Raw genomic sequence first — 17,957 nt, forward strand, 5'->3', positions numbered from 1 at the left:
TGAGGGGCATATTGAGTACATGAAAGATTAAACTTTTTGTCCCAAGTTAGCGGAAAGGGAGACTTTGTGAGAAAAATAAATAAATAAAAAATTTCCGCTAACTTGTGCCCAAAAAAGAATCTATGAACTCGCCATGCCCCTCATTGAATACCTTGGGGTGTCTTCTTTCCAAAATGGGGTCACATGTGGGGTATTTATACTGCCCTGGCATTTTAGGGGCCCTAAAGCGTGATAAGAAGTCTAGATCCAAATGTCTAAAAATGTCCTCCTAAAAGGAATTTGGGCCTCTTTGCTCACCTAGGCTGCAAAAAAGTGTCAGACATGTGGTATCGCCGTACTCAGGAGAAGTAGGGCAATGTGTTTTGGGGTGTCTTTTTACATATACCCATGCTGGGTGAGAGAAATCTCTCTATAATGACAACTTTGTATAAAAAAAATGGGAAAGTTGACTTTTAGAGAGATATTTCTTTCACCCAGCATGGGTATATGTAAAAATACACCCCAAAACACATTGCCCTACTTCTTCAGAGTATGGCGATACCACATGTGTGACACTTTTTTGCAGCCTAGGTGGGCAAAGGGGCCCACATTCCAAAGAGCACCTTTAGGATTTCACAGGGCATTTTTAACACATTTGGATTTCAAACTACTTCTCACACATTAGGGCCCCTAAAATGCCAGGGCAGTATAACTACCCCACAAGTGACCCTATTTTGGAAATAAGACACCCCAAGGTATTCCGTGAGGGGCATGGCGAGTTCCTATAATTTTTCATCACAAGTTAATGGGATACGAGACTTTGTAAGGAAAAAAAAAAATAATTAAATCATCATTTTCCGCTAACTTGTGACAAAAAATAAAAAGTTCTATGAACTCACTATGCCCATCAGTGAATACCTTAGCGTGTCTACTTTCCGAAATGGGGTCATTTGTGGGGTTTTTCTACTGTCTGGGCATTGTAGAACCTCAGGAAACATGACAGGTGCTCAAAAAGTCAGAGCTGCTTCAAAAAGCAGAAATTCACATTTTTGTACCATAGTTTGTAAACGCTATAACTTTTACCCAAACCAATAAATATACACTTATTGCATTTTTTTTTAATCAAAGACATGTAGAACAATAAATTTAGATAAAAATTTTTATAGAAATGTAGTTTTATTTGAAAAACTTTACAACTGAAACTGAAAAATGTCATTTTTTGCACAAAAAAAAAAAAAAAAAAGCTAAATTTCGATTAATAACAAAAAAAGTTAAAATGTCAGCAGCAATGAAATACCACAAATGTAAGCTCTATTAGTGAGAAGAAAAGGAGGTAAAATTCATTTGGGTGGTAAGTTGCATGACCGAGCAATAAACGGTGAAAGTAGTGTAGTGCAGAATTGTAAAAAGTGGTCTGGTCATTAAGGGTGTTTAAGCTAGGGGAGCTGAGGTGGTTAAAGAGGACCTTTCATCGGTCCAAACATTGTAAGATAACTATCAGGCTGTGTAGAGCGGCACCCCGGGAACTCACTGCACTTACTATTATTTCGGGGCGCAGCTCCGTTCTCCCGCTATGTCCCCCGGTATTTTCGCTGAATTGGTTATATTGGTTTCGCTGGGAGGAGTCTGCCTTGTTTCTCCCTGGGCGTTCCTTCTCCCTGGCTGTAGCGCTGTCCAATCGCAGCACAGAGCTCACAGCCAGAGAGGTCTTTTTTCTCCCAGGCGGTGAGCTCTGGCGATTTAGAAGCAGATTTCACCCTATGCTTTGCAAAGGTCGAAATCCGAAGGAAGACTAGACAAGTTGCAGATTTTAAACCCACACCACATGTTAGTTTCCATGTGGATTATTTTCCGCAGTGTTTGCATGACACTTGTTTGAATCTCATCCACTTTGCCTGCTACAACAGACCGCCGATTTTTCCGGTTGGAAAATCAGCAGCATATCCCCTATATCTGAACATATGCTAATTTTATAACTCCGTGTTCAATTAGGGGGCTATCGGGTTCACCATCATCTCCACCATCTCCTGGGATAGACGGTCACTTTTTGGCACACTAGGAACATAGTTCATGCCAGTCAAATGCTGTGCAACTGGCCGTAACCAGTTGTATTTGCTTTTCAGGCAGTTCCAGAAAACACAAACAATTCAAAATAAAATCCTCGACGGCCGTCTGGTCACCAACTAAACACAGGTCTACTAACTAGTGAAAGCTGAGCCTACTGCACAGCATCCCAAACAAGGCATACAGCAGTATTAGGCCTCATGTACATGACCGTATTTTCCATCCATGCCTGATTGACATTTCTTGTGGATCACACACGGACCCAATTATTTCTATGGTTTGGCAAAAACAATAGACAGCACATGGATATCATCTATGTGCTGTCTGCATCCAAGTGTCGGTTCTGCAAATCATGGAACATGTCCTGTATTTCTGTCCAGACAAAAATAGTAATTTCTAGTAATCTGAGAAAAATGCGGATTGTACACGGAAGGTGTCCATATTTTGCAGACTGCAATGCAGACACGGCCATGTGCACGAGTCCTGCAGTTTCTCCTGGGAGCAGAGAGCCATTATCCTCTGAACTCTTTGGGACTCTGTCTAACAGGAACACTGTCTTAGTTGCCCATGGCAACCAAAGAGCTTACCCTTTATTTCTTAACCTCTTGCAGACACAGGGCGTACAGGTAGGCCCTGATGTCAGAGTCCTTAAGGGGTGCATCGCAGGGGCTTCAAATGGGACATAGTGTCAAAAAACGAGTCCAGCAAACTCTGCCTTCCAAAAACCATATGGCGTTCCTTTCCTTCTGCGCCCTGCCATGGGCCCGTACAGGAGTTTATGACCACATATGGGGTGTTTCTGTAAACTACAGAATCAGGGCAATAAATATTAGGTTTTGTTTGGCTGTTAACCTTTGCTTTGTTAGCGGGGAAAAAAAAGGATTAAAATGGAAAATCTGCCAAAAAAAAGTTAAATTCTGAAATTTCATCTCCATTTTCCATTAATTCTTGTGGAACACCTAAAGGGTTAACAACGTTTGTAAAATCAGTTTTGAATACCTTGAGGGGTGTAGTTTCTAAAATTGGGTAATTGTTGGGCGGTTTCTATTATGTAAGCCCCACAAAGTGACTTCAGACCTGAACTGCTCCTTAAAAAGTGGGTTTTGGAAATTCTCAAAAATTTCAAGATTTGCTTCTAAACTTCTACGCCTTCTAACGCCCCAAAAAATAAAATGTCATTTACAAAATGATCCAAACATGAAAGTAGACATATGGGGAATGTAAAGCAATAACTATTTTTGGAGGTATTATTATCTATTATAAAAGTAGAGAAATTGAAATTTGCTAATTTTTCAATTTTTTTGTAAATTTGGTATGTTTTTATAAATAAAAATGAAATTTTTGACTTAACTTTACCACTGTCATGAAGTACAATATGTGACAAGAAAACATTCTCAGAATGGCATGGATAAGTAAAAGTGTTTAAAAGTTATCTCAACATAAAAGGACACTGGTCAGATTTGCAAAAAATGGCCTGGTCCTTAAAGGGGTTATCCCTTCTTAGACAATGGGGGCATATCGCTAGGATATGCCCCCATTGTCTGATAGGTGCGGGTCCCACCTCTGGGACCCGCACCTACAAGGAGAACGGAGCAGAGAAAGTTAAGGAGGGCGCACTGCGCATGCGCAGCCACCCTCCATTCATTTCTATGGAGCCGCCGAAAATAGCCGAGCGCTGGCTTGGCTATTTCCATCGGCCCCATAGAAATGAATGGGAGCAGTGGCCGCACATGCACGGTGCGCTCCCATTCACTTCAATGGGAGAGGCGGGGAGCTGCGCCTGGTGGTGGACGGACCCTTGGAAACCCAGGGTCCTCCAGCCACAACTCTCCCTGGCTCCGTTCTCCTTGTTGGTGCGGCCCCCAGAAGTGGGACCCACACCTATCAGACAATGGGGGCATATCCTAGCAATATGCCCCCATTGTCTAAGATGGAAAAAACCCTTTAAGGTGAATATGAGCCCGGTCCTTAAGGGGTTAAAGTGTTCTGAAAAATTAAAAGGTTGAGGTCTGATTGGTTGCTTTGGGCAACTAAGGAAGTTTTCATGTTAGACAGTTTTGATAAATGAGGCCCTCTGAGCTTATGAAAACATATCTCCACTCTGCTTGTGATTAGCCAGAATCACCCTTAAAGGGAACCGGTCACCAACTAAGGGCAACATAAATAAGTGACCGATTCTCTTAGCAAAATGCTGGGTCACTTTCTTTAATTGACCCAGTCAATCTGCCAACATCTTGTATTGAAAAGCTCCAGCTGATAATGATGAGTCATGAATATTCATGAGCTCCTGACTCTCCCCGCCCACCTGCTGCTGATTGACAGTTATTTTCTATATGAATCAGCAGCAGGTGGGCAGGGGAGTGGCTATAGCTCTGAATTAAATATACGCTGGACTCAATGACATCACGCTGGACTCAAATCAGCTCAATAGCATGCGGCATCTTTGTGTGTATATTATGAGGTAACCATCTGTCACACCAGTAAGTGAATACATCTAAGGCACTTTTTAGTAGTTAAAGATTGTATATAATTAGTTAGATTATAATCAAATATCCACATGACAGGTTTCCTTTAAATACCTGTAGTGGCTAAATGGAGTAGGGAACACCCAGCTTTCCTACTCCCTGGCTGGTCTTACCATGAAGAAGTCAGGAACCCGGGTGAAATGTATACACCCTCAAACACTTTTCCCCTGGTCTTGTCACACCTGCTGGAATCAGATATGCCACAATTACTAAGGCCTCATTCACATCGCCAGCTGGATCTCAAGGATCCTCTGGCCAGATTCTCTACTTGACAGCTGGATCACCACTGACTGCAAAGGGATTTGGTGCAAAGATTTCGGACTGAAAAACGGATACGGTCACGTGCATTGGGCCTTGATGCGCAGAGCCGACTATATATAGCTCTTTACTTTTTGGAAAAGTAGCAAGCGGGGCTTTAAACCCCATTGAATGTGCAACGTATCCATTGAGATATAATTGGCATCACTGGCTTGCAATATTCATCCTTGGATCAATATATTAGGAACAGGGGAGTGACTCGAAGCTCCTAGGCCGCAATGCAATCCTGTCACAGGGACCACCACCTACTATGTGCTATTTGTAATACTTTTTAAATGTAGTAGAGGGGCCTTACGCTCCCTCAGCCCCCAGGGCCCTGTGCCAATTGCACATAGTAACCAATCACAGTGCAGCTTTCATTTGCCAAGAGCACTATAAGACATGAAAGCTGCACTGTGATTGGTTGCTATGGGCAACAAAGACCATTTTGCTTTTTGGGCAATTTCCAGTGTAATGGAGTGTGGAAAATACATGTAAAGAGTTAATACTAAGCAACAGAAGGGGAACAAAACAGCTGACTGGGTTTCAGTATACACCATTTCATTCAGGCAGGCTTGTACGTGCGTAGACTTTTCCTAATAACAGTCTTTTAAATCGGCACTGAGCCACGCACACCCCCCAAACGAGGAAGAATATCCCCAGACTTCATATCTCCAAACCTCCAGTCATTATGATAAATCTCCATGTCTCGTGAAAGCCTTAGCTATTTTTGGGGAGGGCGCAGTTATTTCGGATAGGCTAAGCTATGGACCAATCTGGGTTGCCTGGCAACTGCAAGGCCTGCACGCTGCTGATAACAGCGGCATCATTTCCATGGCTGAATGGCTTGGAAGCGGAGAAGCTAATCAAGGCACTGAGCACGACAGACAATCCCAGCAACATTTTCAAAACCCTCTGGTCGTAGCACACGACGGAGTTCTGAGGGAGGGAGCATGACGCCAAGTGACAAGTGCTGCTGACATTACAGGGGACAAAATGTCCGACATCATTTAAAATGGATGGCAGCAAGTGAGCAACGGAATCAGTACACAGAGTGTGAACAACAGGAAAACAGATACAAGTGAATGGTGAAATGCAACGCTACAGTGTGTAGTGGTATAGATTGTGGGGGACATTTATCAAAACTGGTATAAAGGAAAACTGGCTTAGTTGCATATAGAAACCAATCAGATTCCACCTTACATTTTCCAAAAGGAGCTCTGAAAAATGAAAGGATCAATCCGATTGGTTGCTATAGGCAACTAAGCCAGTTTTCCTTCATACCAGTTTTGATAAATCTCCCCCAGTCTGTGCAGCAGTATAGCACTCCTATGGAGCATGCGTTGTCTGGTCATATACAGGATGGGATTATTGCTGTTGCTCATGTCTATAGTACATAAGCATCAAAGCATTTATGTACAATATTACTATAGTATTTCCTTATAGTGGGAATGAGAAAGCAAAAGGTGCCAGATTACAGGGGGTGAACGATTAGATAAGGGCACGAGGTCATTCTGGATGCTGCAGTCTTTGGGAATTTCTATTCTAAGGCTGCAAGTATTGGAAAAAAATCAGAATTTTTCAAATAACAATACCATACAGCCCAACTTTTTGGGAGGGACACTTATGGGTCATTGTGCATATCTATACACTTCAATAATTTTCTTTTATACAGTAACACAAAAATTATGCAAATATAAGAATTTCTAAAATCCAAATGGCATCAAGTAATAAAATAATATACAAGGCAGGCTCTAATATGCAGATGGGAACCAGACAAACACTTTCTGGATCAATATTGTAAATATAAGAATGCTAATCTATACTTCAGATCAACAAGAGGGACATTTTAGGAGCAAAGAGGGACAGGGGGACTGAGGTCAAAAGAGGGACACTTGGGAGGTCTGCAATCTGTTATCACCATCATCCCTACTGATATATGTGTAAAACAAAGTATAAAATAGAGAGATACGATCACTAGATATGAGAGATACAATCGATCAATACTATCAATAGATACAATCAATAGATATATAGATAGACACAACTAATCGAAAAATAGAAATGATTGATTGATAGATATATAGATAGTTACAATGAATGAATAGCTAGATAGATAGTTACAATGAATGAATAGCTAGATAGATAGATACAATGAATAGATAGATATACAACAGATAGGGTAAATAGATCCGACCGATCGATAAATCGATCGATACGATCCATTAATGACAGATACGATCAATACAGTAGATTGATACGCTCAGTAGATACAATCCATAGATACAGTAGATAGATATTAAAAGAAGGAAATAGGCTAGGGCTGTGTGACACATAGGGCACAACTACACTGCAACATGTGTCGCACGACAATTTTTATAATGATAGTCCATGGTGTCACACTGCGACGTGACAGCCGCAGAAAAATCCATCTTGGATGGATTTTTTGCTACCGTCATGTCGTAGTCGCAGCATGTCGCATGTCACAGTGCGACACCACAGACAATGGTCTATTGTCATGCGACAAAAGGACGCATGACACATGTCGTCGTGTAGCCCTAGCTTTACAGATTGAATACATCAAATACCACAAAACGCCATGAGAACAGATATATTGTGCAGGCGTAAGCAGACAGGTGAACAGGCTGCCATCTTTAGTCATTTTACAGTTCCCTGTAATTCTGCAGCAGCTGACGGGCTATTTTCTTGCCACACGTATGCTCATGCCCTTACCCCGGGGTAGTGGGCAAGTCAGGTTTCAGAGCCGGGTTAAGGTAGGAATGATGTAGGTTTAATCATATATCTGAAAATGCACACTCAGGTGACAAGAGGTGTCAGAAAAAGGGGTTAATGCTTGCATCTGGTGACACACTCTCCTCCCCCCCCCCCCCCCCCCCCCCGTTCTTTAATACACCCCATTAAATGGCTTTGTCTCCCAGCAGTACAGGCTCTAGCCGATTCCATAATTACAGTCATTTTGCAGAGTCGCATACAGCTGCCTGTCCTAATGAACTAGAACTCTTCGCCTCTCCTCAATGACAGTGTTTGTCACAGAAAAGGGGGAACATACAAAATAATAAAAAAACACTAGAAACACACATGAACAAAATAAAACAACGGTAACCTTTTTTTATATATAAATGTTCATTATTAACTTTATGTTTTAATTATTGTACATTAAATACAGATGTAACAAAATCCGGACGTAAAAAATGAAAATAAAATAATAAAGACTAGCTCAGTATGGACAACTAGAACTAACAGACATCATTGACATCAAAGAGACAATACAAAAGGGAGGACTGTGCCCTCTGGTGGTGAGAACACGCAAATGTATCACTCCCTCGATCCCAATAAACCACTCACATTTTAGATTTAATAATGAATACTTCCACCTAAACGTCTGACGTGTGGCAATGAAGAAAGTATCCATCAATTTCGATGTCCATGGTATAAAAGGCGTATATGGTCCCGGCGATCACACACTAGGGTCATTGTCTTCCTAGGAAGACTACATTGACTTGCAGAGGGCATCTTGTATACTCAGCCATCGCAGGATTGGACTCAGCTAGTTTAGACTGCATGCCTCATCAAGAGGGGCCTCCAAATCATCAGGGCTCTGCCGTGCCGTTATCATTTACAAAGCAATAACCGGCCTCTATGAAGTAGGCGTCGAAGGAGGACTTGGTTTAATCACCCATTCTCCATTCGGATTGGCATTATACAAGTCCAATAAATAGGTATCCGGATCCAGGCAATGTTCACCTAGGTAGACACACATAACAGATTAGTTACAGGTTCCTATGACTCTAGCAACCCTAAACCTGGCCATAGATCTTGTAGTTGGCAGACCCTGGTCTACACTGATGCAATCTGCTTATAATCTAGTGTCCTTGAGGCCTGTCTGGTGGCCCCCAATGCGGAACAAGGATACAGATTGGATGTTTAACTCTTACCCTGGTTTCACACCTGAGCGTTTCCCAAAACGCGCTTCAAACGCGCGTTTTTGACGCGCGTTTTTTGTAATAGTAAACGCGCGTTTGACGCGCGTTTGTGTCATTGACTGCAGTGTCCTATGGCCACAAATGCGCGTCAAAACGCCCCAAAGAAGCTCAAGTACTTGTTTGAGCGTCGGGCGTTTTACAGCACGATCGTACGCGCTGTAAAACGCCCAGGTGAGAACCATTCCCATAGGGAAGCATTGCTTTTCATGTGTTGAGCGTTTTACAGCGCGTTTGAACGCGCTGTAAAACGCTCAGGTGTGAACTTAGGGTTAAGGTACATTTACACCTTGCAAAGAGCAGCAGATTGTTGGGAAAGAAGCGTTCCTTCCTGACAGTTCAGGTTCTGCTCATTCAGTGGAGTAGACCGCTGCATTTACATGCAATCCCCTCCACGGTATGAGAATTTTTGATTTTTTTTCATGATTCTGAAAGATGGGGGTTCAACACCCGGGACCCCCGCCAACCAGCTGTTTGAGAAGGCAATAGTGCCCAGCCTTCTCTCAGCTCACCAAGCACCATACATTGTATAGTAGGCCATGTGACCGATGAAGGTAATTCTAGGCAAAGCTGCAAGAAGGCCGCAGCACTACTGTGTGCGCTGGAGCCCTCTCAAACAGCTGAATGGCGGGGGTCCCAGGTGTCGGATCCGCACTGATCAGATACTGATGACGTATCCAGAGAATAGGTCACCGTTTCCCTGCAGGATTTTCAGCCAAAGCCAGAAGTGGATCCACCAGGAAGGTGAAGAATAATCCTTCCTTTATACTTACGATTCCTTTCGAATCCACTTCTGGTTTTGACAGAAGATCCTACAGGCAAATCTGCCTCAAAACCTTGTCCCAAAAACTGTGTGTGGCTTTATCCTAACTGGGGCATAGCTTGTCGTGCCATGCCGTTTACATAGCTCCCATTCACTGCTGTGGAAACAGAGGCGCAGTGGTGCGCACAGTGGTTATGGCCATCTTGGCCGGGAAAGACCAAGATGAGACAACCCCTTTAACTATTCATCTATGATATCGATCTAATGTCTGTGGTCAGATACGCTAAAAAGCACTTACCAATATTTCCTCCAACTTCATAAAGTTCCAGATTGGATAACGCAAAGGAACTATTACTAAAAGAGGAGAAGAATTAATTCAGCAACGTGAAGTACAAATGATGGTGAAATAACAAATGCATTAGTAGGACTTTACTAGTCAAGGCAAAGTGAATGGAGAAGAATGATTATTAGCCCCCATTCAGGCCTAGTGATTAATTGGCAGCACACTGCTGATTACACGGGGAGAAGTGATGCCAATAATCAGGCATCTTTCATTCGGAAACAGACAGTGTAAAGGCCACTTGTTCCGGCTGTGCTGCTTTTTTGGTGCGGCAAAAAATAAAAAATAAAATAACACACACACATGCAGTTCTTGCAACAACACACCTGCATTTATGGTGCATTTTCTTCCAGCCCTCATGGCTGTGCTGCGTTTTGGATGTGGCAAAAAAGCATTAAAAAAAAAACTGCATGTGGTTTTTGCAACACACCTGCATTTATGGGGCATTTTCTTCCAGCGAAAGGGGCCAAACCCCTTAATAGGCCCAAATATTGCTCAATCTAAGGCCCCTCTCACACGAGCGAGTTTTTCACGCGGGTGAAATGCGTGACGTGAACAGATAGCACCCGCATTGAATCCTGACCTATTCACTTCAATGGGTCTGTATACATGAGCGTTTTTTTTTCACGCATCAGTTCTGCGTTGCGTGAGAATCGCAGCATGTTCTATATTCTGCGTTTTTTGCAAGCAGCCCTGGCCCCATAGAAGAGAATGGGGCTTCAGTAAAAAACACATCCGGATGTAACCTGGATGCAGTCCGGGTGCAATGCGTTTTTCACTGATGGTTACAAGGAAATGTTGCTGGTAAACCTTCAGGTTTTTTTTTTTCACGCACGTGAAATCGTGAATTTATGAGAGTTTATGCAGCACATCCGCACCAAAATCTGCAAGGTCTACCAGCGTTCTTTGATACAGATTTGATGCAGTTTTGACGCAGGTCTCGCCAAACATAAAATTGACATGTTATAAATTTTGAAATCCGCACGACAGGTCAATTTCTGCACAGAAAAAATCTGCAAAGTGGACATGAGATTTGTGTAATATCATACACTTTGCTGGGTCTGTAATACACTGCGGTATTTCCGCATGGAAAAAGCGTGATCAGGTGGCCTAAAAGGGCTTTTACATCACTGTGCAAAAAAATAATTCTGTCTAGCTCATGGGAGACGTCTGGCATAACAGCTGATGTCACCAGACACAAAACCTTTTCTATGTGGAACTTTAATTTCCCGCTGTAATTTTTATACTAAGCCTGGGGAAATCGTGACTGACGGCCAGGTATATGTAAAAGGGGGCCTTAGAGCGTCAGCAGAGTGGGACAACCTGCTCGGAACCATCATCTATTTGCAAGAATAGCTAAATAGGGCGCCTCTAGTGGAACCTTCAAGTCTATTAATCACGTGGGCAGTTGATTTCAACAGTGACTTTTTAAGTCCTCATTCACATGACCAAGAAAAATGGCCGTGAGGGACATTTTCTTTTTTTAAACACCAGTCAGATAGTCATTTTCAGAACAATGGGGGAGATTTTATCATCTTCCTTGCGCTAGAAAAGTATTTCTGTTTAGATGCACAGACTGCCAGAGAATGGGCCTAATTTATGAGGAGTCGGGCACCTCATCTTAAGTTAGGTTCATCCTCTGGCAGAACAGGAGATATCACGAGTGGGGCAGAAAGCCTATTGGCGTTTTTTTTTTTTTTTTTTTTTAACAGACTGTAAATGCGGACCATCAAAAAATAGTATGTCCTATTTTCACGGCCTGACAGCCCTATAGAAGTCAAGGAGGCCATTTTTAACGGCTGTTTGAGACAGAGCCATGAAAAATGGACCGTTTCACTGTTTTAAGAGTGTGCTTGTTTTACCCCCTCTGGGAGACGTTCATAACTCAGATTGTAGAAACCAGTTCATTCCTATGATATGATGGTTGCCCATGTGGCAGCATCACATCAATGAAACCAACGGCATTCTGTTCATAGACATCCTAAGTTATGGAAATCTCTAAATTGACCATAGCTATCTATGTCTAATCTGTGATGTATCAAAAGTAAGATTATGAAAAATCCCTTTCAGCTAGGGCACGGTCATGGAAGTCATCAGTGGATGTAATGTGAACAAGGGAAAATGCCTTTATGAAGGATCAAAAAAAACCATTCTACATAGATTAATCTAGTAAACATAAGGTATCTACCATTTGATAAGGCCCATGGTGCTGACCATTTGCCAGCTACGATTATTCACGTGCTCCTGGAATTTCTTTAAGACATCTGCTGCTTGTGTGGCCTCATTCAGCTGAATAGCCAAGGAGTCCTTCACAAATATAGACGCTCGTATCTTTACTTGCTTACAGGGCTGAAAATAAGGAAAAAATAATTTTATCACAACTGGCGATATTCACGACCAAACATTCCAAAATTCATGAGAAGCAAACTGATGCCATAGCTTTCTAGGAGATCATCGATGACACCCGGTGCTTCAGTTTTAACACCAGATGTCTCCCAGCACCGGATGGAAATCATAGTAGGTGGCGTTTTCTGTCCAGAGCTTTCAGGTTATAGACGCCAGAGTGGTGCACAAAAATGGATTCAGTTTTGTTGGGCTCCAGCATACAATGACTGACCACACACTACTTATATAGGAGAAGCCAGTCTTATCTTAATGGGTGAACCCAATAGCACCCATTGAATAGTTGTTGCCACCACTCAAGATGGGATTGTGGACCCCCTTCTAGAGATAAGTGCTGGTTACAGAGGTGGGACCCATATCCATCAGACATTTATGATCTAGCTGGTGAATGTTAAATGTCTATGATGGGAATACCCTTTTAAGATGCTAAAGAGGTTCAAGCTACAAATATTGATGCCCTATCCTCTGGATAGGTCATAAATATCAGATCAGTGGGGGTCTTATACCCAGAAAAGAACCACCGCGAACGCCTTATTTTGGGCTTCCACAGTCCCAGAAACGCAGCAGCTCTATACACTGCGTAGTGGCTGTGCCAGGGAACTGCAGCTCCCATTGAAGTGAATAGGAGCAGAGTTTCAGTACACCAGCACCAGAAATTACACAGTAGCCTTCTGCTTCCACACACGGTGAGAAGCAGCGGCGGCGGTGCGGGGACCAGGAGCGGCACAGGGAGCCAGGTAAGTAGATTGAATGTGAGGGGCCTGGGCATATGGCAGACATTTTTTAGTCTCCGATAACCCCTTTAAAACATATCCATGCTATATCTGTATCAAAAGAGCATTCTACCCCTCCCCAAAAATAAAACTCTCCAGTAAATGGCAGGTTTTTGCGTTGTGCTCTTTTGTCACAGAATCCATATAGGTGTCTTCTGGTTTCTTGGAGATCAAAATGACTATATGACCATTTGGTTGTCATAACCGCTCCTGCCGAAGCTAGCGCCCAGAATACTGAACCTGAATTGCAAATCTGTCAAGGTATGCGATGATACGAATAGAGGCAGAATATAAAGGCCCCTTTCACACGGGAGAGTATTCCGCGTGGATGCGATGCGCGAGTTGAACGCATTGCACCTGCACTGAATCCCGACCCATTCATTTCTATGGGGCTGTGCACACGAGCGGTGATTTTCGCAGCATGCTCCTCTTTGTGCGTTTTTCACGTAACGCAGGCCATACCCATAGAAATGAATGGGGTTGCGTGAAAATCGCAAGCATCCACAAGCAAGTGCGGATGCGGTGCGATTTTCACGCACGGTTGCTAGGAGACGATCAGGATGGAGACCCGATCATCATTATTTTCCCTTATAACATGGTTATAAGGGAAAATAATAGCATTCTGAATACAGAATGCATAGTACAATAGCGCTGGAGGGGTTAAAAATAAATAATTTAACTCACCTTAATCCACTTGATCGCGCAGCCGGCATCTCTTCTGTCTTCTGTCTTTGCTGTGTGCAGGAAAAGGACCTGTGGTGAAGTCACTCCGGTCATAACATGATCCATCACCATGGTGAAAGATCATGTGACGGACCATGTGATGACCGGAGTGACGTCACCACAGGTCCTTTTCCTGCACACAGCAAAGAAGACAACAGAAGAGAAGCCGGGCTGCGCGATCAAGTGGATTAAGGGGAGTTAAATTATTTTTATTTTATTTTTTTAACCCCTCCAGCGCTATTTTACTATGCATTCTGTATTCAGAATGCTATTGGTTATAAGGGAAAATACAATCTACAGAACACCGATCCCAAGCTCGAACTTCTGTGAAGAAGTTCGGGTTTGGGTACCAAACATGCAGATTTTTCTCACGTGCGTGCAAAACGCATTACAATGTTTTGCGATCGTGCTGAAAAATCATGCATTTTCCCGCAACGCACCCGCACCTTTTCCCGCATCGCCCGTGTGAAAGGGGCCTAAGGGTATATTCACATGTGGCAGATTGGTTACAGAAAATTTCTGCCACTGAAAATAAGTTCCATGAAGGTTTCTGCAGCAGGTGCATAGATTTCTAACTCCATTGAGATGACCGTGACAGAAATGTTTCCATCACATCTGCCACATGTGAACTAGCCAGAGTTTTACCTTCAGAAATTCGGCCTAGGAACGGTGTGTTTTTGCTGCATGCAGTGATAGCAATCACATAAACTACAACTAAAATGGAACGTTTCCATTGTTACAATTTAATTATAGGATGCCTCATAAAAGAGAAACCAAAAGATAAACAGTACTATGTGCTTCGGACAAGCCCTTAACCCTTTCCTGACGTGGTGATTTTCCATTTCCGTTTTCCCCTCCCTGCTTTCCCAGAGCGTTATAACTTTTTTTATTTTTCCGTTCACATGGCCGTATGAGTGCTTGTTTTTTGTGGGACAAGTTGTAATTTCTAATGCCACCATATAATATTACATAGGATGCATATTTTTTTTTTTTTTTTTTTTTACAGCGTTCATTGCGCGGTAAAACTGACTTGTGCTCTTCATTCTCCAGGTCAGTACGAATCTGGCAATACAACATATGTATAGTTTGCATTTTAATACTGAAAAATAAAAAATCTTTGGAAAAAAAATGTTTTTTCTTTTCATCACCATATTCTGACGCCCATAACTTTTTTTTTCTATAGTTATGTCTATGGAGGTTTATTTTTTGCTGGACGATGTGCAGTTTTTCCGAATACCATTTTGGGGAGTGTATGACTTTTGATCACTTTTTATTCAATTTTTTTGGGAGATAAAGTGATGAAAAAAATGCAAATCTCTTTCCCTGTTTTGCCATAGTACAGGTGTTTTGCATGCGGTGATGCCCATGATGTTGTTTTTTTATTATTATTTATTTAGGTTTTGGGGAAAGGGAGGAGTTTTTAATTTTTATGGGTGGGTATAAAACAGCAGGCTATGGTGCTCACTCTGCTCTGGAGCGGGCGCCATCTTTAAAGATGTATGGCGGATGTGGTGAAGTTGTTAAAGGGAACCTGTCACCTGGATTTGGGGTATAGAGCTGGGGACATGGGTTGCTAATTGGCCGCTAGCACATCTGCAATACCCAGTCCCCATAGCTCTGTGTGCTTTTATTGTGTGAAAAAAAAAACGACTTGATACATATGCAAATTAACCTGAGATGAGTCCTGTCCCTGACACATCTCACGTACAGGACACATCTCATGTTAATTTGCAGATGTATCAAATTGGGTTTTTTACACAATAAAAGCACACAGAGCTATGGGGACTGGGTATTGCGGATGTGCTAGCGGCCATCTAGTAACCCATATCCTCAGCTCTATACACAAAATCCCGGTGACAGGTTCCCTTTAAAGGGGTTTTGCAAGAATTCCTTCCTGATAACTGCCTGCTCTTCAGTGGAGACGATCTGCTGCCTACAAACAATTACCGTATATAGGTGGCGGCACAAACACTGATTTCACCTGATGAATGACGGGTTGGCTTGTTGATTGGGTGATCTGCAGCACCCTATCACAGGCTGCCTTTAGACCTGTACTCACCTCTGTGTGATTCTTCTCTGGCCTTTCCTTGTCAATGTTCATTTTGCGAAGGAAATTGAGTAGCCGTCGTTCATTGAATCTCTTACTGCTGCTCTCATTCAACTTGCGGACTTGGGATAGCAGGAAGGTAGGAACCTAAAAATATATATAAAATACACACATTACCAAAATGATCAGCACATAAACATGCAACAAACACCAAACTAAAGCCAGGCATAAAATGTCAAATCAGTTTCCGCCTAGGAATAGTTCACCCTGTACATCCACAAAGACACCATTTCCCCCAGCTGCAAACTCTGATCAGGGCTTTTTGTTATTGGGGCAAATGTAGCCCTCTGTCATTTTAGACAATATTTCGCTGAATTTAAAGAGCACCTGTTAGCAGGGCTAACCCAGTCACACTGCCTGGTAGAGTCGATCCCGCATATTAAAAAGATATTTGTCTTCTGAAAATCTGTTGGGATGTTCCAGGGAAAAAAAAATACTTATTTCATTATGAAAATGAGGGCTTCGGGGCACCAAGGAGCAAGGCCTTGCCTTAGTGTACCTCAACTTGCCAGAGCTGACAACGCCCCTTGGTGCGTTGATGCCACCAATTGAATGAAGAATAAGGGAGAGTTCACATCACTGTTGTTAGTTTTCCATTCTTCTGATTCGTCAAAAAGAACAGAAAAATTAAAAAAGAAAACGGATCTTGTGCCTCAGTTATCTACATTTGGCATCCTGCATGCAGTACTTTACCTGTCTAAAACCGGATCTCAGACAGAAAAGGCTCAAACAGATGCTGAATGTACATAATTGATGCACAGGATCCGTTTTTTGTTTTGTTTTTGAAACTTCACTATGGCCTGCTGCTGCTCGCACAGTCTGTCCAGCATGTGCAAGGTGGAGTTCCACCTGGTGGGCACGTCGCATATGAGGCGGTGAGCGGGAAGGCCAAAGTTACGCTGTAGCGCAGACAGGCGAGCGGCGGCAGGATTTGAACGCCGGAAGCGCGAACAGACTGCCCGCACTTTATGCAGCAGCTCTGACATGTCGGGGTAGTTGTGAATGAACTTCTGCACCACCAAATTCAGCACATGCGCCAGGCAAGGGATGTGCGTCAAACCGACTAGTCCCAGAGCTGCAACGAGATTTCGCCCATTATCGCACACCACCAGGCCGGGCTTGAGGCTCAACGGCAGCAACCACTCGTCGGTCTGTTGTTCTATACCCCGCCACAACTCCTGTGCGGTGTGGGGCCTGTCCCCCAAACATATGAGTTTCAGAATGGCCTGCTGACGTTTACCCCGGGCTGTGCTGAAGTTGGTGGTGAAGGTGTGTGGCTGACTAGATGAGCAGGTGGAAGAAGAGGAGGAGGAAGCCGAGTAGGAAGAGGAGGTGGCAACAGGAGGCAAAGAATGTTGCCCTGCGATCCTTGGCGGCGGAAGGACATGCGCCAAACAGCTCTCCGCCTGGGGCCCAGCCGCCACTACATTTACCCAGTGTGCAGTTAGGGAGATATAGCGTCCCTGGCCGTGCTTACTGGTCCACGTATCTGTGGTCAGGTGGACCTTGCCACAGATGGCGTTGCGCAGTGCACACTTGATTTTATCGGATACTTGGTTGTGCAGGGAAGGCATGGCTCTCTTGGAGAAGTAGTGCCGGCTGGGAACAACATACTGTGGGACAGCAAGCGACATGAGCTGTTTGAAGCTGTCTGTGTCCACCAGCCTAAATGACAGCATTTCATAGGCCAGTAGTTTAGAAATGCTGGCATTCAGGGCCAGGGATCGAGGGTGGCTAGGTGGGAATTTACGCTTTCTCTCAAATGTTTGTGAGATGGAGAGCTGAACGCTGCCGTGTGACATGGTTGAGATGCTTGGTGACGGAGGTGGTGGTGTTGGTGGTACATCCCCTGTTTGCTGGGCGGCAGGTGCCAACGTTCCTCCAGAGGCGGAGGAAGAGGCCGAGGCGGCAGCAGCAGAAGAGGCCGAGGCGGCAGCAGCAGAAGAGGCCGAGGCGGCAGCAGCAGAAGAGGCCGAGGCGGC

General features: G+C 43.5%; 1 protein-coding gene across 4 annotated transcripts in view; it reads right to left on the bottom strand.

Annotated features, from left to right (window-relative positions):
- Positions 1-7,771: 7,771 nt before the first annotated feature.
- The window catches only part of ARHGAP40 (Rho GTPase activating protein 40), a 75,513-nt gene continuing 65,327 nt past the window's right edge, over positions 7,772-17,957 (bottom strand). For all 4 annotated transcript variants that reach the window (XM_044297913.1, XM_044297912.1, XM_044297915.1 and 1 more), the window contains exons 12-15: positions 15,928-16,062; positions 12,158-12,318; positions 9,928-9,983; positions 7,772-8,630 (exon numbers count right to left, since the gene is read on the bottom strand). In XM_044297913.1, the coding sequence (XP_044153848.1) occupies positions 8,524-8,630; positions 9,928-9,983; positions 12,158-12,318; positions 15,928-16,062 (459 nt within the window). In that variant the 3' untranslated portion in view covers positions 7,772-8,523. The remainder of the gene's footprint in view (positions 8,631-9,927; positions 9,984-12,157; positions 12,319-15,927; positions 16,063-17,957) is intronic.

Source organism: Bufo gargarizans, chromosome 6 (assembly GCF_014858855.1).
Source record: "Bufo gargarizans isolate SCDJY-AF-19 chromosome 6, ASM1485885v1, whole genome shotgun sequence".
Taxonomy (NCBI): Eukaryota; Metazoa; Chordata; class Amphibia; order Anura; family Bufonidae; genus Bufo; species Bufo gargarizans.